The sequence below is a fragment of the Trichoderma aggressivum genome (assembly GCF_033847375.1).
Source record: "Trichoderma aggressivum f. europaeum strain CBS 100526 chromosome Unknown scaffold_013, whole genome shotgun sequence".
NCBI classification, from domain to species: Eukaryota; Fungi; Ascomycota; class Sordariomycetes; order Hypocreales; family Hypocreaceae; genus Trichoderma; species Trichoderma aggressivum.
Genome location: NW_026946379.1, coordinates 420,702 through 445,991, shown reverse-complemented (window position 1 = coordinate 445,991; position 25,290 = coordinate 420,702). Strand labels below are relative to the sequence as shown.

The 25,290-nt window shown below is 51.4% G+C and overlaps 10 protein-coding genes across 10 annotated transcripts; 5 read left to right on the top strand and 5 right to left on the bottom strand.

The window, feature by feature from the left end:
* Positions 1–1,486: 1,486 nt before the first annotated feature.
* Positions 1,487–2,536, bottom strand: Triagg1_4269 (uncharacterized protein; the record flags this gene model as incomplete). The annotated part of the gene is made up of 1 exon (XM_062898654.1): positions 1,487–2,536. One exon carries the CDS (start codon positions 2,534–2,536, stop codon positions 1,487–1,489), a length of 1,050 nt encoding a protein of 349 aa, XP_062756776.1.
* Positions 2,537–3,941: 1,405 nt separating this feature from the next.
* Triagg1_4268 (transcriptional regulator family: Fungal Specific TF) lies at positions 3,942–5,679 on the bottom strand (the record flags this gene model as incomplete). Its single annotated transcript, XM_062898652.1, has 4 exons — positions 3,942–4,682; positions 4,757–4,891; positions 4,954–5,520; positions 5,620–5,679. The coding sequence occupies 4 exons, from the start codon at positions 5,677–5,679 to the stop codon at positions 3,942–3,944; spliced, it is 1,503 nt and encodes a 500-aa protein (XP_062756775.1).
* Positions 5,680–6,231: 552 nt separating this feature from the next.
* Triagg1_4267 (uncharacterized protein) lies at positions 6,232–7,860 on the top strand (the record flags this gene model as incomplete). Its single annotated transcript, XM_062898651.1, has 5 exons — positions 6,232–6,475; positions 6,539–6,645; positions 6,714–6,888; positions 6,963–7,371; positions 7,431–7,860. 5 exons carry the CDS (start codon positions 6,232–6,234, stop codon positions 7,858–7,860), a joined length of 1,365 nt encoding a protein of 454 aa, XP_062756774.1.
* Positions 7,861–8,501: 641 nt separating this feature from the next.
* Triagg1_4266 (uncharacterized protein) lies at positions 8,502–10,301 on the top strand (the record flags this gene model as incomplete). The annotated part of the gene is made up of 1 exon (XM_062898650.1): positions 8,502–10,301. The coding sequence occupies one exon, from the start codon at positions 8,502–8,504 to the stop codon at positions 10,299–10,301; it is 1,800 nt and encodes a 599-aa protein (XP_062756773.1).
* Positions 10,302–10,692: 391 nt separating this feature from the next.
* Triagg1_4265 (uncharacterized protein) lies at positions 10,693–11,624 on the top strand (the record flags this gene model as incomplete). Its single annotated transcript, XM_062898649.1, has 2 exons — positions 10,693–10,792; positions 10,870–11,624. The coding sequence occupies 2 exons, from the start codon at positions 10,693–10,695 to the stop codon at positions 11,622–11,624; spliced, it is 855 nt and encodes a 284-aa protein (XP_062756772.1).
* Positions 11,625–11,628: 4 nt separating this feature from the next.
* Positions 11,629–12,740, bottom strand: Triagg1_4264 (uncharacterized protein; the record flags this gene model as incomplete). Its single annotated transcript, XM_062898648.1, has 2 exons — positions 11,629–12,266; positions 12,338–12,740. 2 exons carry the CDS (start codon positions 12,738–12,740, stop codon positions 11,629–11,631), a joined length of 1,041 nt encoding a protein of 346 aa, XP_062756771.1.
* A 2,252-nt stretch (positions 12,741–14,992) lies between these two features.
* Triagg1_4263 (uncharacterized protein) lies at positions 14,993–18,572 on the bottom strand (the record flags this gene model as incomplete). Its single annotated transcript, XM_062898647.1, has 2 exons — positions 14,993–15,071; positions 15,127–18,572. 2 exons carry the CDS (start codon positions 18,570–18,572, stop codon positions 14,993–14,995), a joined length of 3,525 nt encoding a protein of 1,174 aa, XP_062756770.1.
* Positions 18,573–18,886: 314 nt separating this feature from the next.
* On the top strand, positions 18,887–20,103 carry Triagg1_4262 (uncharacterized protein; the record flags this gene model as incomplete). Its single annotated transcript, XM_062898646.1, has 2 exons — positions 18,887–19,017; positions 19,092–20,103. The coding sequence occupies 2 exons, from the start codon at positions 18,887–18,889 to the stop codon at positions 20,101–20,103; spliced, it is 1,143 nt and encodes a 380-aa protein (XP_062756769.1).
* A 344-nt stretch (positions 20,104–20,447) lies between these two features.
* Positions 20,448–20,968, top strand: Triagg1_4261 (uncharacterized protein; the record flags this gene model as incomplete). The annotated part of the gene is made up of 3 exons (XM_062898645.1): positions 20,448–20,471; positions 20,536–20,567; positions 20,668–20,968. The coding sequence occupies 3 exons, from the start codon at positions 20,448–20,450 to the stop codon at positions 20,966–20,968; spliced, it is 357 nt and encodes a 118-aa protein (XP_062756768.1).
* Positions 20,969–21,615: 647 nt separating this feature from the next.
* Triagg1_4260 (uncharacterized protein) lies at positions 21,616–24,757 on the bottom strand (the record flags this gene model as incomplete). Its single annotated transcript, XM_062898644.1, has 8 exons — positions 21,616–22,051; positions 22,124–22,301; positions 22,370–22,452; positions 22,654–22,827; positions 23,573–23,616; positions 23,927–24,176; positions 24,236–24,493; positions 24,597–24,757. 8 exons carry the CDS (start codon positions 24,755–24,757, stop codon positions 21,616–21,618), a joined length of 1,584 nt encoding a protein of 527 aa, XP_062756767.1.
* Positions 24,758–25,290: the final 533 nt, after the last annotated feature.

Below are 25,290 nucleotides of genomic sequence, written 5' to 3'. Positions count from 1 at the left end.
TAAGGGATAATAGACAGGTATATATTTCAGATAATAGGCAGATGTGATTCAGGCGTGAAATTTGATTACACCGTGGTAGGATATGTAAGAGAAACCAGAGCCATGTGGTAGCTGAAGGCGCAAGAGATTGAAAGTGAGGAAAATTCAGCAAGTATTTATATTACAACAGAAGATGAATTTGGGGCTGCCTTTTCCCATTCTGCTTCCCGGTCTGAGTATAATCATACGCCTTCTATCACCGATCATTCATCGATACATCCAGGCGACAATTTAAGCTGGTTGTAAGTACCTATATTGAGAAGAAGGTACATGCACCCCACCCATGTATATCGTAATACGTTCTCCACTTCATTACCTTTTATTACAATAAAAAACGGACCCGTTAGTTACCTAACGAGTTATTGTCCTTTATATTCTCACACCTTTCCTGGGCACATTCGTTATACCCCAAGTGGATGTTGGTTCGCGCGCCACCGGTTTACCTGGTTATTAAGCCCCCAAAGAGCCGCACCTGGAAATATACCTAGGTATGTACAGGTTTGTGGGCCAAAAATCTGTGAACACGATACTAAACACCACTAAAAGTCACAGTTTTTAAAAATTGATAATTAAATCTACAAAATACGTATGCACCTGAGTAAAATCAAAATTTGACAGCAATTGACAAGTATTTTATTTTTAGTAGTATTTGTTTGTAATATGGAATATGAGAGCAGCTGTTGTGGATTACACCTGTGATAGGTTATCCCCTCCTGAAATTGGAACATATTTTTTTTTCTGGTCCGCGGATTTTTGACCCCTAACTCTAGCTAACTAGGTACCTAGGTATCAAGTTGAGGCTCTGCAGCTCTGCCCTCCAACTCTTCCTAAGGCGACGGGAACCTCTTGGCTGTCTAAGTAAGCCAAGCTCTGACATGCTGGCTGTAGTATCACGGCACTATTAATGCCCTAATAAATGACTTCTGAATAAAGGCGGATTTCTATTTTCATTCAGCATAATATGCCTAAATTCTCATGCGAAAATCAGCATCCTAATCACGACCGGGCAGATATCAAAACTATGCATTTGAAGCTACATGCGTGGTCCCTCAAGGCCATTGAGGCTGTCTTGTGAATTACATATACTGCAAACCTTTGAAGGTAAAAGTAGTTCCTAGCCGGCACCCACGAGTCGTCCAACGGTTGTCTCTCAAGGCGATGTTCAACAATATTCCAGACGAGGCGGCACAGGAAAATAGCTAGCTAGTCCTAGAAGGCACATTTCACTTACTACCAACAGTCCCCATATGCTCCAAACAGAATGGCCGCGGAATGCTAACGTATTTCAGACTGGAATAATGGTGGATGCAATGAAGCCAACTAGACAGTTCTGTTTTGAGAAGCTCCACGACCAAATGCTTTTTATTTCGCTAGTCAAGTTATTAAAAACGTGATGATGTCAAGCACCTTCTTATGAGATATGTGAAGCTCAATATTTCTACGAAGCTTACTTCTTTCCGATCTTCCTTTCCACCTCTAGCAACTGCTTGATAGTATCCCCCATCGTATCCTTCAACGGTCGATACTCGAAACCCAACTCTCTCACAGCTTTGGATCCGTCAACAGCATAAGTCACAGATTTCCACGCTCCATTGTCCATCGAACCAGGCGACCCCGCCGGAATCCTATTTTTGTCAGGTTCTTCCAACGCCTCACGAGCAGCATCCGCAGCAGTCTGCCATTCAAAGTGCTTCGCAAGGAGATAGCGCTGCCCAGCGGCCTCAGGGATCTCAAACGCATTCAATAATGCCGTTGCGACATCCCTCACGTCGACAACCCCACAGAAATCCGGAGGAGGAACATCCTTGGCGTCCACGAGCGCCCAGGCTCTTGCAGCGGAGGCCTTGAGGCCCTTGAGGTCCGTGATGGGATAAAAGTCCGGACCGAAAATCATAGAAGGGTTCACAGAAACAAACGAGAAGTTTGGTTTGTTGTCTCCGCTCTCCATGAAGTCCCACATGCCTTTTTCAGCCAGGGCTTTGCTGGCACAATACACTGAAACAGGATCAGCTTCGGCAGCCTCGTCGTAAGTCATCGGGTTCCAGTCTTTTTCTGAATACGTGTAACCGGGTCGTAGCCCTTTCGAGACATCTAATAATGCTGCCATAGAAGAGGTATTCACGACACGCTGCACGGAGGGCCCAAACAGCTTGGCCGCCTCAATAATCGACCTTGCGCTGTTAATCGCGGGATCAAGCATGTCTCGTCTGTTATCTTCTGGACTGAGATGGACAGGCGAGGCAAGGTGGATAACACCCGTTACAGCACCATCTGCAAACGCGTCTTTGAAGAACTCTGGGCTGGTGATATCCTTGACAGGAGCAAAAGACAACCGTGAGCCGTAATTAGGGAAGGTAGCGAGAATCTTTTCCCTGGCCGACTCGGATCGAACACAAACTCGGACGTTATAGCCTTTGGTCAGGGCTTGGTGAATAACATGGCCCGCGACATACCCCGTAGCGCCAGTGACGAGAAGAGTGTGCTCTGAAGGAGCCATGGTCTGAAGTTTGCAAAGATTTTGACCCAAGAATCTCGTGCTAATTAGATCTTTGTGGAGAGCGGCTTTGTGATGATTTACTGTCTCACTTATAGAAGAGAAGAGTTATTTATACTTGGAGAATCTTCAGTGGTTCGGACTTATAACCTTATCTCCCCACGCGAGTTTATTAATCCTCTTCTGGGTTTCGGGTAGTTTGTCAGCCCTATGGTCAGAACGTTTGGCTAATGCAACTCTTTGGCAGTTCCTTTGCTCTCGAAGCGTCACCTGTTGTTTTCGGATTTTGTAATTGATAGATTTATCTCTTTGCAAGAAGTTGCTCACCAGACGTCTTCTGATTTTGGGGCATTTGACCAATTCTTAGAAACTTCGAATTCCTCTAACCTACTTCCTCCGCCACGGTCATCATTTGTACCGAAAGTTGGGGTTCCTTTGCATTTTGATTCAAATAATACAAGCTTCACTTTATCTCGAAACTATTTGCTATAATGCTTGTTCAATGTACCCGCTGAGCGAAGCTCGTTATACCGAAGACAACTTTCTATTACGCTCCAAGCTTGTGTTGTCATGACGAGGGTTTAGTTCTTTCCTGAGTTCGGCTTCATGCAAGTCTCCTACAAAGCGCAACCCAACAGTGAAGCTGAACAGATCTTGAGCGGTTTTAGAGATTTACATTTGCTTTCATTGTGAAACATGATAGATCCACCTTTAGGAGGTTATTGAGTCGTATACTTAAAAGGGGATACGAGGCGGTCTTCGCGGCAGTCCGCGAAGGCCGCTTTTTGGTAGAAGACAAAATATTCTGCTTCAATCTCTCTTAGCGATGAGGTTATTGAATCGTATACCAAAAAGGGAATACGAGTGTGGTTCCATTTTCTGTTGGCATTATCCATGGACGTAAGAACCCGCCAACTTCTAGGTATAGAATAGCTTTGATACAGACATGTATATCCGGAGGGAGCCGGATATACAACTAAGGAGTCGGGTATATAGACGACTGAGAAGACTATAAAGCCGAAGATCACATGTCCACTCAAGTTCAGCACTTGTTACTTTGAGCTACTTTGAGCAGATTATATATAGAAGCTGTTCCTTGGCGGAACGCTGAACCGAGAGCTCTCGGATAACTTGCCATGGCCCTGCATCTCAGACGACACCACGCGCGTGAGTGACGCACCGACACTAGAGTTTGTGTGAACAGTGGTCATCAGTCTCAACGCCATTGTTCACCGCTATTGCATCAGAAAGAAATCATTTTGCGCAGTCGTACCAATGTTGCTGTCCATCTGTGTCAACAGCTTTGAGGCCAATCTCGAACCCTTTCTCAGATCAAGAACCTTGCCCTCATCAGAGTTTCGGCAACAGGCAGAGTTATGTTGAAAAGAAGAACGCCTACAGATCCCAATCACCAATCAGGCCCAAATTGCATCAAATCGATCCCGCACCTTGACGCCGAGCCCTTGATATCCTTGATCCTCCGGCACCACTCCAACTCCCTGGCGAGTCCGCGGCGACGAAAGTACCTACGCAAGGTCCACTGCGTAGAGCACGTCGCTTGCGGCCCAAAGAGGCCATTATCGTTGCGGTAGCAGAACTCGATGCTCTGGCAGAGCATACGAGCCAGCCCATCTGCCTCTGCCAGTATTGAGATGTTGTCTGACGGTGGTGAAGATATGCTGCCGGTGGGGTTTGGGGTGGTAAACTCCAACGCTTCAAGGAGCAATGCCGCCTCGACAACGTGCAGCATAACTGTCGAGCAAAATATCCATTGAATTGCGTTTCCCATGGACGAAAACATCAGCGCAAACGGAAACAGTTTATCCACGTATTCCGCGTCGGCCGGGTTATTCATTCTGGACATGACGGTCCAGTACAAGGGATCAGGTGCTACTCTGCGTTGGCGAAGTTGTCTCCAAGTGTCGAGCTCTTGAAACTTTTGCACGAGGTGGGCGCTGTGCTGCGAGGCGGCCAAAGGGTTGTTGCCGCTTGAAAGGATTGCATGTGCTTCTTGCAGCATAGAGGGAACGTCGACGACTATATGCATCATTCGGACGAAGGAGTCGTCGGCACCGGAAGGACCGATTAAAAGTCGCCACCTGTCAGGTTCAAGACCGAGAGAACGCCTTTGACCTAAGCCTTGAATGACCTGGTGAGGGCGAATCAGGGGTCAGCGAGAGAGTCTACATGATTGCGATGTTGGTGATATGGCGTTACACATACGCATATTATACACAATCGCACGCATAAGCTTCTCCAATTCGCCGTGGCCTGCTCCGGCACGCCGCGGTTGCGAAGGAGTTCGGATATGCCCTGTGCATGGGCACTCCAGCTTGAGTCCGTGGGGAAAACAAACAGCTGTATGCATCAGCCACATCGTCTACTTTTTCTCAAAGAATTGGAGGATTCTATAAACATACCTCACATGTCGACAAGGCCACGATGGCAGCCAGCATCTCGTCACTGCTCCTCGGCTGCCGAGAGTCCAAGTCTTCAATGAGCTTGTTAAGCGCGTGGTTGTAAACCTGGCCCGTCTCGTCCTGAGACAAGCACGAGTCACCGGACAAGCGGACCTGGACGGCACAAAAGGCGAGAAGAGAGTGGTCGAGGGCGCTACTTGGGGCCTTCATCTGGCACACGGCCCTGATCCAGGACGAGGGCGTCGGGTCGCCATTTTCGTCGCACGCCGCGATGCGTGGTTGAGGGAGGTAGATGCCTTGAAGAATGCGCAAAGCCTGAGATCTAAAGTGTGAAGTGTCGTAGCTTGGCTGGGAGAGTTGGTCACGGAGCTGATGGACAAGTCGAACCCATTCTGACGATGGAGAGTGTTGCTGGCGCTGGTGTAGTTGTGCATCAGTTATGACAGAGACGGCAGTGACATTTGGATGATCCGGGGTGCTGTTGACCCAGAGCATCGCCTGCTCATATCCCTTGCATGCAATTCCGGCCTTGATGCATCTTATGCACGATGGCAATGTCAAGTCGCACTACGAGACAAGTTATTAGATTCAGGGACAAGACGGCACAGGACGGGGCGAGAACAGGGACAGGGGAGCGCTCGGCAGAGTAGGATATGCGAGCCATACCTTGACACGACGCCTCTTGCAGTCCCTACAAGCCTTTGATTTTCCCGGGATCCCGACCATGGTTTGGGCCTTGGTTCGTAATGTTTTGCCGCATCATGTCAAGGCAATGACAATGGCGATGGCGATGGGCCGAGATGGAAGAGATTTGATGTAAGTGAAGTGAGCTGAGTGGAGATGAACCAAACACCAGCGCTTAGAAAGCTGGAGAACGCGGAAACTTTGATGACACGCGCTATACTCAACAAGGAACCAAGCAGCGAGCAGATTCGACAGGGATGTGAATGTTTATATCCGATGAGTTCGTAATAAAACGCGGGCCCTCCCGGGAGGAGAAAAACGATGGAGTCGCCAGACCTTTGATGCGTCATTGGCTGTATGTCAGGCGGTGTACAGTTAAACCAGATTCGGAACCATCGCTCGAGATGCGCGACAGGGAACTGCTCTTTGAATCTGTAGTTTGCAAGACCTGAGATGTGGGCGTGAGAAGGTGATGAATAGATATATAGAGGACGCGACGTCCTGGATCTCCGATGCGAAAGGACAAAGACAGCCGTGTCACTCTCGAGAAGTTCCCCTTCTCCTCGCGTCTCCGTCTCAAAGACTGCCGCAGCAATGGCGTCTCCAATTCCCGGGGCATCCTCAGCCTCCTCGACCGATGTCGAAAAGCAATTCCAAGAACAATACCTTCAGCAACAAGGCGCTTCCACAGACGTCGAAAAGGCGTCGTCGCAGCAACAGCAGCCAAAAGCCGCCACTGAGCCAGACTTTGGCCCTCCACCCGATGGCGGCCTGGAAGCGTGGATGGTTGTGTTAGGAGGGTTCTGCACCGTGTTTGCGAGTTTCGGATGGATCAATTGTATGAAAGAAGTCGTCTAGCCTGTCAACATGATGCAAGCTTTCTAACTGTGTTCAACGTTAGGTATCGGCATCTTTCAAGACTACTACCAATCGCATCAACTCAGAGCGTACTCGCCCAGCACCGTGGCATGGATCCCGTCTGTGGAGTCCTTTATGCTCTTCTTCGGGGTATGCCTGATCCTCTTCTACTGTCGTATCGAACTTACCTGCATGTACAGATGCTAACGTGACAATAGGGTCCCCTTGTTGGCTACATGACCGACCAGCTCGGCCCTCGGATCCCCGTCCTAATAGGCACCTTTCTCCATGTTTTCGGCCTCATGATGACCTCAATCTCCAAAGAGTACTATCAGATTCTCCTCTCCCAGAGCATCTGCAGTGCCCTAGGCTGCTCGTTTCTCTTCTATGCCCGTAAGCATTCCCACTCGACCCCATCCCATTTGCCTCTCCCATACACATCACATCTAACAAACAACCGTTGTCAGCAATCGCCGCCCTCGGCACCTGGTTCCGCGTCCACCGAGCCCTCGCCTTCGGCATCGTCACCGCCGGATCTAGCATCGGCGGCGTCGTCCTGCCCATCATGGTCGACCGTCTCGTCGTGCGTATCGGCTTCGGCTGGGCCATGCGGTCTACAGCGTTTCTGTTCCTCGGACTGCTCATCATTGGCAACCTCACAGTCAAGTCGAGGCTGCCTCCGTCGAGGAGGAAGTTTGACGCGAAGGAATTTGTGACGCCTTTTGCCGAGCGGCCTTTTGCTCTTCTCACTGCCGCTGGCTTTATGATTTATCTGGGTGCTTTCTTGCCGTTTACCTTTATCATTGTGGAGGCCAAGGCCGAAGGCATGTCGACGAGGTTGGCCGACTATTTGGTCCCCATTATAAATGCAGCATCGTGAGTATCTCCCACAGCATCTCCGGCCATGTTTCGTGATGCTAAAAGTTGAGTTGTAGCACATTTGGCCGTATCCTCCCCGCTCACATGGGCGACCGCTACGGCGTCTTCAATGTCATGATTCTCCTCACCCTCTTCGGCGGCATCATCACTCTCGCCCTTTGGCTCCCCGCGAGCTCCAATGCGCCGCTCATCGTCTACGGCGCCTTGTACGGCTTTGCTTCGGGGTGCTTCTTGTCTATTATTCCCGCCATGGTAGCATCCATGTCGGACGTGCGCAAGTTGGGCACACGCACCGGTTCGCTCTACGCGGTGACTTCTGTGGGCGTATTGATCGGGAGCCCCATTGCCGGCGCCATTGTCAATGATCAGAATGGGCATTTCTCTGGCTTGATTGTGTTCTGTGGAGTTTCGCTTCTATTAGGAACGGCCTTGGCGATTATGTCGAGACACGCCTTGGTGGGTTTCCAGTTGGGGAAGAAAGTGTAGTTTCTTAGTATTTCCTATGATATATGATGTACGGCCAAAGGCGACATAGATTGATTAGATAACGATTGTAATAGACATCTTTTTGGGTCAAGCTATGGCTTGATATCCCTGTCGTACGATACTGCTGAGGTCCCGTCAACAAGTTACTGTATCACAATGATATTGATCCTAACATGCCTAGGTAAGTAAAGAAGAGAGGAGCCTCTTTTGCCCTTCTGTTAGTTGTTGCCAACCCGTCCAAAAGAAAAACGAGATATGTGTTATACTTGGTTCTCTAAATACTTGTCATCTCGAGCTTCATGATGAATATCCTAAACAGGTAATAGCCGGCCACCCATCCATCCCACGGAGGTTAAACTAAGTTGGTGGCCTGCTTGGCTTCCTGGGTGGGAGATTCCCCCATGATTTGTCGCATAAGAAATAGTGTGCCCACCTTTCCTAATGCCTTACACAAGGCTACATGTACGCTTCCCACCAATCGCCAATCAACATGGATAAGAACCTGGGCCGACAAGGCGGCCCAACGACGCGGGGCCATGACTTGGGCGCTTATTCTCAAACTGCTTAGAATATCAGCTTCCCCTTACAAGTTATTAATATTTATCTCACCTTAATGTTAAGATCATCTCCTGTCTAACTTGATGCTACCTCTGGACATCATGAGTGCGAACCAGTCACGTCGGAGGAGAGATCTGGGCCTAAGTCTCGAGGGCAGCACGAAACCCAAGATAGACAACACATTGCCTTATGGAGGGAGAGCGCTCAACAAGAACAGTTTGCGATTAGTTGAGATACAACCAGCAGCGCACGAGGGCGACCCTTTGGTTTGCACGCTGACTGAAGTCGCCTTCGGCAGCAGGCCCAAGTTCGAGGCACTGTCATACAGATGGGGTACAGGCAAGATGACCTATGCCATCACCCTGAACGGCTACTCATTTCAAGTCGGGGAAAATCTCCTAGATGCCCTCATCTTCCTCCGGAGTCAGTCCATGTCCAAGAAGGCGTGCCAGCTGTTCTGGATCGACGCCATCTGCATCAACCAGGGCGATCTAGAGGAGCGGAGCAAGCAAGTCAGGATTATGGACCATATCTACTCGCGGGCTAGCACCGTGGTAGTCTGGTTGGGTTACAAGTACACAGTGTTTCAAAGAGAAATGATAAGTGAGCTAAAGCTGGATGAGAGCGAGAAGCCCGGGGGAGGTTCTCCTGAAACCGGCGACAGCAATCAGTGGAAGATGGTTAGACATTTGCGAACTGACCCCTACTGGGATCGCCTCTGGATACTGCAAGAGATTGGGCGCGCGAGGCAGCTTCGGGTCTGCTTTGGAAATAAGACTTTCTCGTGGGATCATTTTATGCACCTCATCACGATGCACAATAGTGATGGGGCCACCGGGCCCCTAAGGCTGAACAGATTACTCCGCGAAGAGAAATATAACGACTCGCATACTCTCAAGAGGCTACTCGAGGAGCACAGAGAGGCAAAATGCTCGGAACCAAGAGACAAAGTCTATGGGCTCATTGGACTTGCCTCAGATGCCGGGGAGTTTCAGATAGACTACAGAAAGTCTCTCTACGAGGTGTGGAAGGATACGATGGAGTTCATGAATAAATGGAATCTTTTCAAAGATGAATCCCAGATTCTCCCAATCGGAACCCTGGTGAAGAGCCTCCTCATGGCAAGTCACAGCGATCCCCTTGGTCAGCTCGCGAAAGAGCACGAAGACCAATTAGACTCGACTCAACTTATCAACAATCCGCAAAGCCCCCTTGTTTTCCACCTTAAGGCAGTTTCAGTTGGTTGTATCGTCTGCGTTGGGCCTTCAGCCAGTGACATCGTCTCCAGACCTGACGAGGCAACTCGGTGGCGTATTGCCACACAGCGTCTATTTCCGGCGGGCGAACTGGGACCAGCTCATCAGGAGTACGATAAATTGCTCCACGCCCTACTAGAATCAGACGATTCAGAGATTGAGAAGACGTGCTTCAACAGGCCAAGTCCCGTCATCTGGGAGCAGGAAAACTGTTCGTACCGATATGACGAAACGCCGAAAACCATACAACGCTATGTCAGGCTGGTTCATGAAGCAACAGAGACCACTGCCCTCCAACAATGGCAGCAGAGGCCACAAGAAGTTGCAGATCAATTAGCACCGGTCCAGCCGCAGCTATACTTGGCTAAAGATTATCGTCGTACCCTACGGAGGATGGGTCTTGCCTCATGTCTCGTCCAACTGAATGATGTCGTCTTACGGGTTCCCTCGTCAAGGAGAGCCCTCTTGGTCAGGGTTAAAGAGGGCAGAGAGAAGTCTACGGTGAGAGTGTTTGGCACGGCACTGACCACGGAAGATATGTGTAGCTCGACACTAGACAACAACTACGTGGGATGGACAACAGAGGTGCAGATAGATGCGGGCACAATATTCATGCTGTTAGAATGAACTGGACGCCCGGTATTTTATACGCGTCCAAATGGGCCGGGCAATGGTGTTGTAGGCATGACTTGGATAAGCGTCGTGAAGCACACGAATCATGAAACGGGAAGCGTTACTTTGAGACCAAGAATGTACTTCAGAATGCTGTCAACATGCTCCAGCTGATTGATATAGGGTGTTTGTTCACTGTATGCCAAGTTGCCAACCTAACAAGCTTACTTTCTCTTCGGGCAATACTCATCGCTCGATGCCGGTGGAGATACCGGACTCCGCCTCGGCCTTTTATCCCCGAATCTCCCACCAGACGGAACTCGCACCAAACAAAGAACCATTCAACAGCTACACTCATCGTCACAAACCTCCCTGAATCAGCCAAGCGCATCTACACATATACCCCATGAAAAGGCCGAATCCTCCAGAGGCTAAGCCTCAGTCGCATACACTTGATTCCGCGGAAAGACGCCGCCTGCAGAATCGTCAGGCTCAGCACAAATACCGTAAGCCTCCATCCTCCATCATTACATCATCCCCCTAGCTATAGAACTGCATTGTAGAGACTTACCCTTTGCCAAAGGCCTTCGAGAAGCAGCCAAAGCGAAGCAGGACCAAAGCATCACCAAAGCAGCCTCTGTCCGGCGTGGCAGGTTCCTATTAATAAAGCCAACTAAAGAGTCTTTTCCTGTAACCAAAGAGCGCCCAATACCACCTCTTCCGTGCGGTGCGTATTTCGTATTTGCGCGGAACCTCCTCCTCTCCGCCGACCATCGGCTTCTCACTCTTGTCCACAATAACATCATACGTGGATTAACCGCAAATGCCAGCTTCCTCAACTATCCGTGGAGTACTATTTGCCAGGATGACGCTCTATCCAACTTCTCTCCACCTACGCCTAACCTGGATCTGTCAATAACACAATCACATCTACCAGTCACCCTTCATCCCACGTCATTACAATATGAAGAGACACACCACCCATGGTTGGATCTTATCCCTTTCCCACAGTTCCGTGACAACCTCATCCGAAGACTAGCAACTGCTTCACAAGAATGGGATTTCGAGACAGAGCTCTGCGAGGATGTTACCGGTGTCGGGCGGCTACAGTTAAGCTGCAGCAGGCCCGGCTTCATGATATGGGGTGAAAACTCGTGGGACACACACAACTGGGAAGTCACAGAGGAATTTGCTCAGAAATGGCATGATCTAATGGACGGATGCTGCGATCTCATCGCATCTACAAACGAATGGCGCAAAAAGCGTGGAGAAGCGCCGCTTAGTCTCAAATATTCTACAACTACCGCTTCGACCAACTTTTCTCTACTACCTGAGTAGTCCGCTACAATATATCGGGAACGTTCAACAATTCACACGTCTCCTTCCAAAGATTCTCCTCCGCCACCTCATCAAACGCAAAAGCCGCATATCCACCATCCATCAACCCAAAATCAGCCGTCGCCTCCTTTCCATACGAGCAATTCTCCAAGTACACGCCGCCCTTATCTTCCAAACACGACGCAATGGCCGCAAAAACAGTCGTAGCCGCGCCTTGCTCTGTAGATTTGAGCTCCTCCATATATCCAGGCGGCACATCAGATTTATCCGTCTGCTGAGCTGCGTATCCTGCATACAAGGGAGTATGAACAGTCCCCGGGTGAAGCGAGACAGCCCTGATTCCGCGAGTAGAAAAGTGTCGGTCGATGAAGTTGGCGTTGTAGATGACGGCGAGTTTGGACGTTGCGTAAGCGGACATGGGCTCGTATGGTGTCTTTTTGAAGTTTGGGTCGTCTAGATGGACTGGGAATATTCTGTGTCCGGTGGTGCTCAGGTTGACGACGCGGGAACGGCGGGCTTTGGTGCTACTGGCCTCGAGGCGTGGGAGCAAGAGATATGTGAGAAGAAATGGTGCGACGTAGTTTATGGTCCAGGTCCGTAGTAACCCTTCTTCTGTGTGTTCAAAAGGCTCAAACGCAACACCTATTTGGAGACAATAATGTCAGAAATCATCACTATAGTAATCTAATTGGAGTCAGACAGTCCATACGCACCCGCGTTGTTGATCAAGACATTAATGTGCTCTGTCTTGCCAAGAATCTCCTCTGCCTCTTTTCTCACAGAAGCAAGAGAGGCCATATCCATAGCCACAACCTCGATATTTTGAAACTTTCTCCCCTCAACTGGCGAGACGCTCGACACAATCTTCTCAATGACGCTCTTTGCCTTGTCAGCATCGCGCGCCGTGATGAACAGCTTGGCGCCGGTGGAATAGAGAGCTCGAGCAGCCTCGCACCCAATACCAGAAGTTGCGCCGGTAATCACAATAGTCAACTCTGATAAACCATCTTTACCAATGTTGCCATATTGGAACTCGTCTGCGACAATCTGGAGGGCAGTCGGACGAGCATCTCCAGGGCCGTTGCGAGAGGCATGAGCAGCAGCGTAGCGGTCCATTGTGCAATCAAATCCAAGTAAAGCTTCTACTTGCAATTTGAAAACTCCGAAGGTGAAGCTTAATTAAATCTCGCACAGCAGAAATGTGCGCAAAGAAATACTTTTTCCTTCATCGCAGTGACGTTCTCACAAAACTTGCTTATTACCTAAAAAGGAAATAACACAAAACCATCACCAAAACCACCAAACGCCACCATAAACCGGGATCCTGTACTACAGACATGTAAAGCTGCTCCATGCAGTAACAACACCATCAGCAAAAAATCAACAGCTTACCGGAAAATAATCCACTTTCAACTCACTCCCAAAAAAAAAATCCGCACCTTCTTAGATCGGGGTGGTTAACAAACGAACGGGATGTGCCACCAAGATTTCCGCCTCGATGACATTCCTAAACGAGCCAAGTTCGTCTTTGCAGCGTCAGAACTCTATGGGCGTTTTTCGAGAGACGCGTCGATCGATCGGGTAGTTTGATATAAGAGGATTTTAAGCATCGCGGTTTGAGTTTTGCTACTTTATTTCACATTCGAACATTGGTATTGGGATCATTGGAACGATATCACGGCAATGGAAGACTCTTGTGGTTTGTTTTCTCCAAAATGGACTTTTGCACGAACGGCAAAGTCGTATTATATTTGTTTCGTCGTAGTTATTTATAATCGCTTCAATTCAATAATCTCATCTCCATCAATCCATTACACCGACCTTCCTCTCGATGCTCACATCCAATCCATCAATCTAAACCACACAAAAATCCCATCAGCATAAGCCTCCCAAAAAAAAAAACACCTTCATCTCAAGCAGCAACAGCAAAAACTCACCTCTTAAAGAGACTGGCAGAATCCCGTAGCAGCCTTGGTCTTAGCATCCGTAAGAACACAAGTCGTGCCAAAGGGGCAGCCGAGGAGACCCTCCTTAGCTGAGCCGCAGACTCGCTTTCCATCAACAATGGGCGCCGGAGTGGCAGCGACAAGGCCAGCAAGGGCAACGATAGCAAAAGCGAACTTCATTTTTGCGGTGTAGATATTCGTCGATAGACTAACTTATTAAGATTATTGTAGGTGACCTTGCGGTAAGGACTGTAGTTGATCTTTTTGGAAGAATGAATTTGCTTAAAGAGCGACTGGAGATGAGAGAAACAAGAGAACCTCTTTTCCTCCTTTTTGACGAAATCCGGGGGGGATCAGCGTATTTATTCACCATCAAGCATCAAGCATAACCTAAACAATCCCTACTAATGCTCCGTATGTAATCCATAATGCCACCGCTCATTGCCTCGTAAAGGAGAAAACTCCATACTCCATAGTCAGATACAAAAGCCCGCAAAAGCTACGGACAGCACGGCCTTCGCCTCGTATTCCTTTGATGAACAACGCCCCCCGTATTGCCCATCAGATCGCCAGCTCGTATGGGACGGCGGTCATGGGCTGAGGGGGTCCCTGGCCGGTAATTTCGGCTGCTAATTTGCACCCCTGGTTTTTTGCTGGCGTTGATGCGGCCCCGCCGTGGTGACCGGGTTACCCCTGAATAGCCTCAGTTCCGCAGGGTCCTGCACAACACCATCTTTCGTCTCACAAGTGGTTCGTTGTTTGACATAAGTGCGTATTCACCATAGGCCAATAGTGCGAGTATCCGACTGGAAGAAGCACAGAACGAAACAATCGACAGACAAAACAATGCTCGAGATGTTCATTCATATGGCGCAATTCTCTTGCCACTCGTCCCCATCGTCCAATCCTGAAACAGTCCAGCAAATAAAGTTACATTTGATCAGAGCACTCACCGGGGACGCTTGTGGGGATGGACTCCCGCATTCCGCAATGATCATCCGAGCCTATCCGCCGTTCGTGATGCATTTGCTATTCAAAGATTCACATCTTGACACATCTAATACTACGCTTGGTTGGCCCTTTTACAACTTGGGCTAAAGCTATCTTTTACCCGGCTCGTATTCCCCCAAGCTGGGCCATCGCTCTCTTGCTTGTTTCGACATGTCGTCTATCCTTTTTCGTACGAGTGAAATTACTCGAATGCCAAATCCAGCCAATCATATATACACCAACTTTTTCCCATTGCAGCCATCACAATCATCATATGCAATGCCATGCCATGCCAGTTCATGCAAACAAAATGCACGTCTTCAAGTAACCCATGCGCCAGATAATGAGACCATCACATACTCAGAGCCGCCGTATTCCAACACCATGCCATCCATCTTCATTAACCGTGTCGTGTGAACCCACTTCTGTCGTCTAGCTGAGGAGCTCCTTGATGTCTTCAATCCGCTGGAGCTTCTTCTCCTCGTCGTTCATCATGCCCAAGGACGTCGCGCTGCGGGAGCAGTTAGCCTTGCGAATCTTCAAAGAAGAAAAGACGATCCACTTACATAAACTTCTTTCTCTCCTGGATCTTCAGCATCCTCTCCTCCACACTGCCCCTCACAATGAATCTCTTGACCACCACCTCATCTTGCTGCCCTAGTCTGTGCACCCGATCAATCGCCTGCAACTCCACGGCATAACTCCACCAGGGATCCATCATGAAGACGCGCCCCGCGCTCGTGAGATTCAGGCCGACACCGCCCGCGCGCAGACTCATCAACATTACCACGAAGCCTTTGCTCTCTGTAAACTGTTGCAGCACGGCTGCTCGAGCCCGCTGTGTCATGCTTCCATCAAGACGAAGAAACTTGACGTTGGCGCGTGTGAGAGCGGCTTCGATGAGCGTGAGGAAAGAAGTAAACTGGGAAAAGACAATGGACTTCATATATGGACGGTCTCGACGTAGTGTTCGAAGCTCCGATATCAATGCGGCAACCTTGGCGGAAGAGGAGTTGATGCCAAGTCGCTGCAGACTAAAGCGAGGCTTTGCTGAAGCAAACGGTTCGTCTGTTTCATCATGACGCACAACCTCGAATAAATCGCGCTGGTTAATCGGCGTGCGGCAGTTGAAGCACTTTGGCACTCTGCCGTGGTCAGTCTCGTGCTTGACAAAGTCCATCAGGCACTTTTTGCACGCAGAATGCCAACAGCCGGTGACAATCTGCTCATTCATCGGCTCATCAAAGCATAGCGGGCATTCCTTTTCAGATTCGTTACGGATCTCGTCCAGCGCGTGCGCTCCGTACGTCTGTCTGTCGTTGGTGACTTCGTCTGTGATGGCGGTAAATTGCGTGATCAGAGACTCTAGATCCATATCATCGCCCAAGCCGGTGGCCGCATCAGCTGCGGCGCCAGCCTCTTCCTCGTCGGCAACAATGTCTTTATTGCGGACGAGTACGGGATGACAGCACGATTGTCGAAGACGCATAATCTGAGCAAAGATTGTCGTGAACGCCTTGAGCACCGTGCCCGCCTCGACGTTCTGTGCAAACGTATTCTTCACCTTGTTGAAGATGTGGTCGTAGATATCTCGCTCCGTCTTGGATAGTTCTACCTCAACTATGTCAATCTGTTTTGGTGGAAGCTGCACCAGGGGCTGACCGTCTGGCGTTTTCATGTCCTTGGTTCTTCTGGTGACCAATGGCTCCAAAACCGTCTGAACCACGTCCAATGCGCGCACAAAGTCCCCTGACTCAAAGGGTACTGTGATGAATGTCTTCCAGAAGGAAAAGTTGTTCCAGGGCTCAACACCCAGGAAGCGCACCAAGCTGAAGAGGTCTTCCAGTCTGTTGACAATCGGGGTGCCCGTCAGAGCCCATCGGTGGTCGGCTGCAATCTCGTAACATGCGCGAGCAGTCTTGGACGCCCTGTTTTTGATGTAATGTGCCTCGTCGAGAATCACGCGGAAGAACTTGAGGGAGAAAATGCCCGTATGGAAGGACCTGTCGCCGTTCTTTGCGGCGACGCTGGTGAATTCCGACAAAACAACACCGTAACTGGTGATGACGAGGTCTGGAGCGTTGGAGCCGCTGCAGAGCGACTGCAGATTCAGTGCCTTTTCTGCACCGTAATAGAGCTGAATCTTCATGGTGCCCGGTAGGGAGGCCTTTTCGGCCTCACTCTGCCACTGTGACAACAGAGACATGGGGGCAACCACCAAGGTAGTACGACGTGCCTCCAACACGTTTGACGAATTCTTGCCCAATCGCTGGAGCTGGCTCAATCCGTGTTGGGGTGATGACCGCGCTTGTTGTGAATCCTCTGATCGGTGCGAGTGCATAAGACTGAGCATCTGAATCGTCTTCCCCAGACCCATTTCATCAGCAAGAATACCGCCGAGACAGTGTTGCTCCTGGACCGGGAAATCCAACGTCAGATCGCCAGAGTATGGGTTGACATAGAACTGGGCCTGCCCTTCTACCGTAGGGAGATCCTTATCATCAACGTCTTTGACGGGCCATAGATATTCCTCCCAAAGTGGATGCATCGAGGGCTCCCTATGGCTCTGTTCGTCTTTTTCTTTGGCTATCATCCAATGCAAAGATTGCCTTTGGTACGGGCGTAGTGTCATGGCAAAGGTGCTCGCTGGGTCGACTTCGGGCATGCTAAAGTCAAATGTCTGGGCCTTTTTATACAGGGCATCGAGTTGATCTTGTTCGAGCTCTTCTCCTTCTTCAGCTTCCTCAGACGGTGATGAATTCCCAGATTCTTTATTGCCATTTGTAGCCGCCTTTTTCGAGTCCTTTTGCTTCTGCTCGTCCATCTCGGCGGCTTGGAGGAGCCCCTTTCTCCCATCCTTTGCTGCAGCATTGGCGACGACCGGCTGGAGATTGATCTCCTGGAATAGTCTGACTAGAGCAACTTGTCGAAGTCGGAGTTCTTTCTCTTGTGCCGTTTCAATCTGCTGTTCGAACCATGTAGCCGAGGAGTCGTTAGCGGGCCTGAAGCTGCGGTCGAAAAACGCAGAGTCGAGCAAGGAGCATCTCAGTTGGATGAAAATGGTGTCGTTTGTTCGCGTCCGCTCAGGGCAATACACACAAGTTCCTTGAAACTTGCAAATCTTTTGGTCCATCAGCGTTGACACCCAGTTGGCGGTATCTTTGGCCAGGCGCCCAATCTCATGGCCGCTCTGGTTCGTAAACCGCACGATGACGTCGACTCGTCTCGAGGCAGCCGTGTTCACTTTGACAGGGGTGGGAGGAGCACCAAGCCGGGGCTTCGTCTTTGGAGGTGGAGGGGGCTGTATCTTTTGTCGTTCAATTTTGACCATCTCGCCATGTTTCAGGAGATTTGTGCCGCTGCGGGTAGCCCATCCCTCGACGCCAAAAGCGCCAATGTATCGTGAGGCCGGCACGTTTCGTCGGATGGGAAGCGGGGAGGGCTGGCTCTGCACATCGGATGACTGTGTTCGGCTTGGGCCAGAGGCAGCGGGTTTCGACTTCAGGAGCTTCTTGTAGGTGCCGTCAAAGTACATGTTGACGGCTCGCTCGAGATTGTTCCCGCAATGCTGCCGGATAGTACGCAGGATGTTGGCGGCCACTTTGCATCCGACAAAGCTTTCAAACGTCTCTTTGTCAAAGGTGACTGCTGAAGATTCATGCTGGGCTACGGGCTCGTTCGTCGGTGGTTGGTGTGGTTGTTCCAAGGCTGTTGATGAGCCAGATACAGATGCTGATCCATTTCGAGGAAGTTCGGGCAAAACATCTCGGCTCTTCTCTTCAGCCTTGACGTTGACGCTTCTTTTTTCGCTCTCCGGCTCCCAGTCGTCATCTGCCTCTGCTTTCCCCGGTATCTCTTCATCCTCGTCCTCCGCCTTGAAGAACTGCCTCGGCTCCAGCGACGAGCCGAACTCGTGCTTGGGGCTAAACACCGGATCCGAATCGGGCTCGTCCGGGTCCCTGAAGAATCTGCGCCTCTTGACCGGCGGCTCTTGCGAGGATCCCAGCTCCATCAATGCTGTAGTAGCCGTTGAACCGTGAGCGTTGCAGCCAGTGCAAACCAGCCGCTAATCCGCTGGGAGACGCGTCGGGCCTGCAGCCAATGTCGCGACCGTGTAGAGAGGTCACATGACCGCGTCATGCCCATTCAACTCACTGCCCCATTTGTCCGTCGGAGTAATAGCTTAGCCAATCACGAGCTGGCCATATCTGGGCTCTCACGAATTGGCAGCTCTTTTCGTCGCACAATGCAATGCGACTCTCGCCGAGCCATCACCACGATACGATGGTGGCAGCTGAGTGAACAAGTTCCGGCCCGTTCCGCCGCATGCATCGTCCCAGCGTCCTCAGTCGAGGCAATGGCCTGAAAAGGCTCGTCATTGCTCCGCGGAGCCGTCGCAGCTACGTGACCGACGCCGACGTCGAATCGGCTCGGCGGTACTGCTTGAAGCAGCTTCAGTACGTCGATTGCTGACCCGACTCATTGTTCTTTTGTTTTCTTCTTCTAATCTTTTTTCTTCTTTCGTCTGCAGGACAAGCGATTACGATGCTCACCTCATCCGCCGCTTCATGCCTCCTCCCGTCCAGGACACATACGCCGCCCTCCGCGCACTCAACCTCGAGCTCGTCCGGCTGCCCGAGATGGTGTCCAATCCCACCATTGGCGTCATGCGCATGAAATTCTGGCACGAATCTATCGACAAGACGTTCGCCGGGCAGCCTCCGCGCGAGCCAATCTGCATCTTGCTCCACCAGGCGCTGCAGCAGCTCGAGCAGCGGGCTGGCGGCTCGTCGACGACAAAGTCGATCAAATTCTGGGTCTCGCGCCTTATCCGGACGCGGGAGAGGCACATGGACAATCGGCCCTTCGCAACCCTGGCCAGCCTGGAAGACTATGCCGAGCACACGTACTCCACGATGCTGTATGCGACTTTGGCATCCATGCCGTTGCGGTCAATGCACGTGGATCACCTGGCCAGCCATATCGGCAAGGCGTGTGGCATCGTCGCTGTGCTTCGGGGAGTGCCCGTCCTCGCCAGCCCCGCGCAGCCCGTCCAGACGCCCTCCGGCCTCGAAACCCCGAGTCGCAACCAGGCCCTGCTGCTGCCCCTCGACGTCTTGGCCGAGGAGGGTGTCGTCGAGGAGCACGTCTTCCGGCAGGGCCCCAACGCGCCCGGGCTACAGGATGCCGTCTTCAGGGTGGCCACGCGCGCCAATGACCATCTCATCACAGCGCGGGAGATGCTCAAGAGGTTAAAAGCGGGGCAGGATCCCGGCCACGACTTTGAGCATCAGGGCGAGGGCGAGCACCAGTATCAGTATGAGCATGAGCATGAGCATGAGCATGAGCATGAGCATGACGACGGGAGCAGCGACACTGTCCGCGATGTGCGGCGAGGCTTTGGCGTGCTCCTCGAGGCCGTCCCCGCGGCTCAATGGCTGCTCAACCTGGAAAAGGCCAACTTTGATCCGTTTGCCGTCAAGAGCAGCGGATGGAGGCTGCCGTGGGGCATCTGGCAAGCTCTGTCCAAGGAGAGGATATAGACGAATGAATGAATGATATTGTAAAACAACAACAACAATTTTTAATAGCCATGTAATATTATGAAGTCCTCCATCAGATAAATCCTTCAATGCATATACCTTTATTCAACTCAACTCATCCTCACAAACCCTCTCCAACTATAGTACCTGCTCATCCCACTAAGACCGAAGCTCCAGAAGCGCCGGACTATCTTCTGAAAGCCGTCACACCCTTCACCACGGCAAAACCTCGGCATGGCAAGCAGCTCGGAATTTCAACCAAATCCATCCCGCAAAGCAAAGTCGCATATCCCTCCCCAAATCCTTCCTCCAGAAACTCCCCCCCCCCGTAGACTGTCGCAAAGATGCTCTACGAACTCGTTGCCATTGTGAGCAAATCGCCCCCCGGAACAATCAATTCGAATCTCGCTAACTCTGTGTTTCCTTCTCCAGGTCCGGCCGGGCAGCCTCACCGAGGTAAAAGAGTACGTCCCACCATCCCTCATCACCAAAAACCTTCAACCTCCTCCCAAAACCCTCTTCTCCCTCGTCAAACCTCCTAACGAAAGAATCGCCCCCCTCCAGAATCGCCCAAACCGTCGGCTCCCTCGTCCTCAAAAACGGCGGCGTCATCCGCGGCCTCTCCAACTGGGGCGTCTTCTCCCTCCCCAAGCCAATCTCCATCCACCAGATGAAGCACACCCACGGCCACTACTTCGTCATGCGCTACGACTCCTCCCCCCGAGTCCACCACGACGTCCGCTCAACTCTACGCCTCGAGCCGCGCATGATCCGCGCCGCCCACGTCAAGCTCGGCGACGGCAAGCTCGAGACGGTATCGAGGTTCGGCCCGCCTAAATGGAGGACCCAGGGCAGCGAGGCGTAGAATTGATGGTTTTTTTTTTGTTTAACACTCTTGGTGTTGTTTCTTTTACGGCGTGGAAATCAAAATGATGAAGACAAAGCTACAATTTGGGAGGAGTACATAACGCTAGAGGAGGGGATTTCCCATATGCACTTTGCCTCGTGTAAGATTATGATGATATACAAAAGAGAGGCGGCGCCAACCAGGGGGGCAAAGGAACCCCATCATGCTTGGCGATATTGTGCGATTTTAGGGAAAGGGAGACTTGAGCATCCGGAACGATCCTGTGCAAAAACCCTTGGGGTGCTTACGGAGAAATGATAAATGTCACATGTCAGAAGATCGATCTAGACGGTCCTTTATCTTCATATGAATAGCCATGTGGATGGTACAATGGAAGAATGACCACTGTCAATTCATCTTTGGGTCAGTCCGTGCTTCGTATAGTTGTCGCTATAAGTCTATGCCATCTCAAAATCGGAAGCTAGCCGGTCGAGGTATCCTCTCACTTTCGCCTAGCAAGTCTTCTAAGCCAGCCCCCCTTTCCCTCGCGGGTGTCTGCATAATAAAAAAATGATGAGATCCATCCCCGCCAAGCCAATAGTGTGCCCGATACGCAGTATCCCAGGGCCGTTGTTGTGTATGTGTGGTCGTCTCGATGAAGGGCTTCACTGACCATCGACTTCCATAGTTTCGGGCTTTCCGATTCCCTTCTGCTTGCACCACTCGACAAAGTCGTCAATGACGCTTGGCCATGCGCCGTCTTCGCTCCAGAACGACAAGGACTCGTCGCTGATGCTCTTGAGAGCAAACTCCAGAATCATATTCCACATGTCCCTGTTGACAGATCGAGTCCACTTCTCGCCCAAGAATGTCTTCCACAGGTCCAACCAGTCGTGCTTGCCCTTCCATACCACACCAGGCGCCGAGAAGAGCATGCTCCAGTAGATCAGGGCGTTGTCCAAAGCCAGGGCTTTCTGGTCCTTTTCACGACCAGCAACAAAGGCGTATTTGTAAACCTTCTTGAACAATGCCATATCACGAGACAGGTCAGATATGAGTTTCCGTACATGAGCGGCGTGCTCTGCATGCGATGTCCCAGCCCTACCAACAGTAAGTACGTCTCTGCTTTGGAGTTGATGATTGGATGAAACAAGATTCCGCCCAAAGACCTACCCGCTTGATTTCCAGCCGTCGATGAATCCTGCTCTGGTGATTTCACCTACGCTAGGGGCCTGCACCAGTTCCAGGACTACAAACAGTTCGGCGTTTTCTAGGCTGACGTTGAGCTTTTCACTCAGATAGCCCATGGTCGACTCCAGCTCCAGCTGGTCTTTGTCATCGGCGCTGTCATCTAACCAAGGGTGGTAAGCATACAACGGGTACAACAGGCAACTCACGGCAGGTATCACGAAAGCTTACCCCTTAATGAGTCGAATAGAGAGTCCAGCTTCGCATCCAACAGAGATGGCCCCTTGGCCTCGCTGGCTGAGTTCATATAAAACCTAGATGCACCATGTTAGCAGCTGGCACCGAGCAGGCCGTGCATCTTGGGCTATAAGTGGCAAAGAGGAGAAATGAGATGATGCAACGCCACCACTAAGCAGCAGTTTGCCAATGGTCCATCTTGGCCAAGGTAGAATCGTCCTCTCATGTGCAGATGCTGATGCTCGTCCCCGTTTGTCCCAGCCGGGAGTGAATAATACCGTCCAGATTGGTCCCTGGTAGAGGAGGTGTCGGCGCCATGGTTCTCTCGTTTCTTCTTAGACAACCAATGAGGGACAGCCTTTGCGACTTTGGAAGGCAGATGATGTTTGACGCCCTTCCAACCCAGCATCATTCTGAGGCCCGATGCACGGGATGCATGCGTCCCCGAAGCGCTGGGTCGCAGTCGGTGTCCTTGAAGTCTTGGTCGTTGTTGTCTAGAGTAAGACACCAGCCGGGATTATTCGTTGGTGATGCGCGCGATATCAGATTTAGGGATGCTTAAAAAGGGCTAAGGTGAATAGTCCGGGTCGATCGATGCCGAAGTGGTCATGGGAGGCCGAATGTTTCCACGAGAAGAAGGGCGCAAATTCACGCAACAGTCAAGGAGCGCGTGGATTCGCGGGTCGTCGAGAAGATGCTCCCAAGAGATCCGGGCACGCCAGGGAGCCAAGGTAAATGGCAGAAAGGCGTGCTTGAAAACGGATGATTGAGGCATCCAGAAGCCAACAATAGGACAATACGATCTTGCAAGGTAGCATCTTGGCATGCTGTCGCTTTCTGACGTCTCTGTTTCAGTAGCATCGGCGGCGCTCGGCCATACTCTGGTGAGTGTCCGACAAGACGGGCGGGCTTCGCCTTAGTGGGACCCCCACAGTCAATCCACACCGATAACAACATTGGAAGCCTGGCGATGCATCATCTCACAGCGAAATTGTCCGAGAAGCGCCGTGAGGAGTCTGATTCGAGGAATATCCGACGGACTGGAAGGGGAGAGCCATAGCCAGAGGAGGGGAGGGGGGAAAGCATGTCGGGGAAAACGAAGGCGGAGATTTGAGGCTCGCAAGGGGACGGGAATAGTGACGGTAGTAGCAGTAGCAATGGTAATGGACGGGCAGGCCAGGGGTTGGGTCAACTTACGCATCCACGGCCTCGTTGAGCTTGTAGCCAGTCGACTTGAGATACTGCACACCACCCGAGTTAGCGACCGAACAGACGGATCGAGCAAACACCACTTTGGGATGCAGGACTGCTCTGCCGTGGTCCCCCCAGCCTCACGTCCAGCAGGCGCCAAAAGCCGAAAGGGCCGGCAGAGCAGGGTCAGCCTCATGCCAGCCTCATGCCCCAATTTAATTCCGGCCCATTGACCCGGGATGAGCCCAAGCGAGACGTTGTGATGCATGGAGGTGAGGCAGTTCCCCCCGTTGGGGTTGGGCTGGGCTGGGCCAGGTCACCGACAAGCACGGGGGAGAAAAGCAACGTTATCTGACATACCCGAGTCGCCTGACGTTCCGTGGCCCCGGTAAGGTTGACGAACTGTGCAAGTAGCACCTTTTGTTGCGCCGACGAAGGGGGAGGCATCGTGGCGGGAAGAGGAAGGTCGGCGAGCTGGGGAGATTTGTCGGGGTCACACGAGGACCTTGAAGGAGCTGTAGCTGTCGAATAAAGCACCGAGCGCCCCGAACGTTCGTCAGGCCGTGGTTCGTGTGTAGGCCGTTGGTCGCTGGTCGCTGGTCGCTGGTCGCTGGTCTGACACTTAGCTTAGCCTCTGCCAGCAGGAGACGAGATGCTGCTGGCGAGTACAAGGCAAGGTATGTCGATCGATGGTGCGTCGTCGTCGTCGTTTGTCGGTACAGGTGGCCGTTGTCGACGAGTCGCAGCCTTTGGATGGGTGGCGGAGAGCGGTCGTGCACGCCGAGCGCAGCTGCAGAGGACACCAAAGACGGCGAGTCGAGTGTGCGTCTGTCCGCTATGAGATGGCGGCCCGGAGAGGACAGAGGACAGAAGCTCGAGAGGATGCGGGGGAGGAGGGGAAGATGCTCGCGGCTTGGTGGTTTCTGCCTTGGGTTTGGCAAAGGGCAGAGCAGGGCAGGGCAGAGCAGAGCAGAGGAGCGGGCTTGGATCGACTCACGCAAGGCTGCGATGGTGGGGTTTAGGTACTAACCTTGGAGGAGCTTGGGCGGCTAATTGGCGGCGGCTCAGAAGGTTGGGCACCCAAAACTGCCTGCTACAGAGGGCGAGGCTTGGTGTTATAGGTGGTGAGAGAAGCTTGAATCTGCCATTTTGGACATTGAGCTCAACTTCCATAAGCAATGTTGGATCCATCCCGTCTAGATGCTGCCTCAGGTTGCATTAGATGGATCAGATTGATTTGGATCTACGTAGAGCTCAACTATAAACTATGGGCAGTTGGACGAGTCACAGGAGCTCGCATGCGGTCCAAACTGCAGCTTGAGAGGATGCCCAGCAAGTCTCCCCTCACCCAGCATAAGCCGAAATGCAAGACATCACGGTGCTTGTGAAGATCTGCCGATCCAATACATGGACCTGGTACCAACTCGAGCATGAGTGGGACTGTATCCAAAGCTCAAAAATACATGTATAAATGCCCGGAGCAGAGCAAAAAGCTGTGTCTTTCGAACCTCGTGATAATTGGATACATAGAGCACAGCGTTGATTCACTCGATCAAGTCAACCATCAATAATGAATCATCAGAGCGTCTAATGGAGCACGTACAAAGAGCCATCGTCTCTAACAATTGAATGAGTGCAGCAACACTGATGCCGCACTGTACTGATACCGCTAACTCGCCCACTGTAGCCGCAGATCTCCCCCCGAAAACACAGTATCAACACCC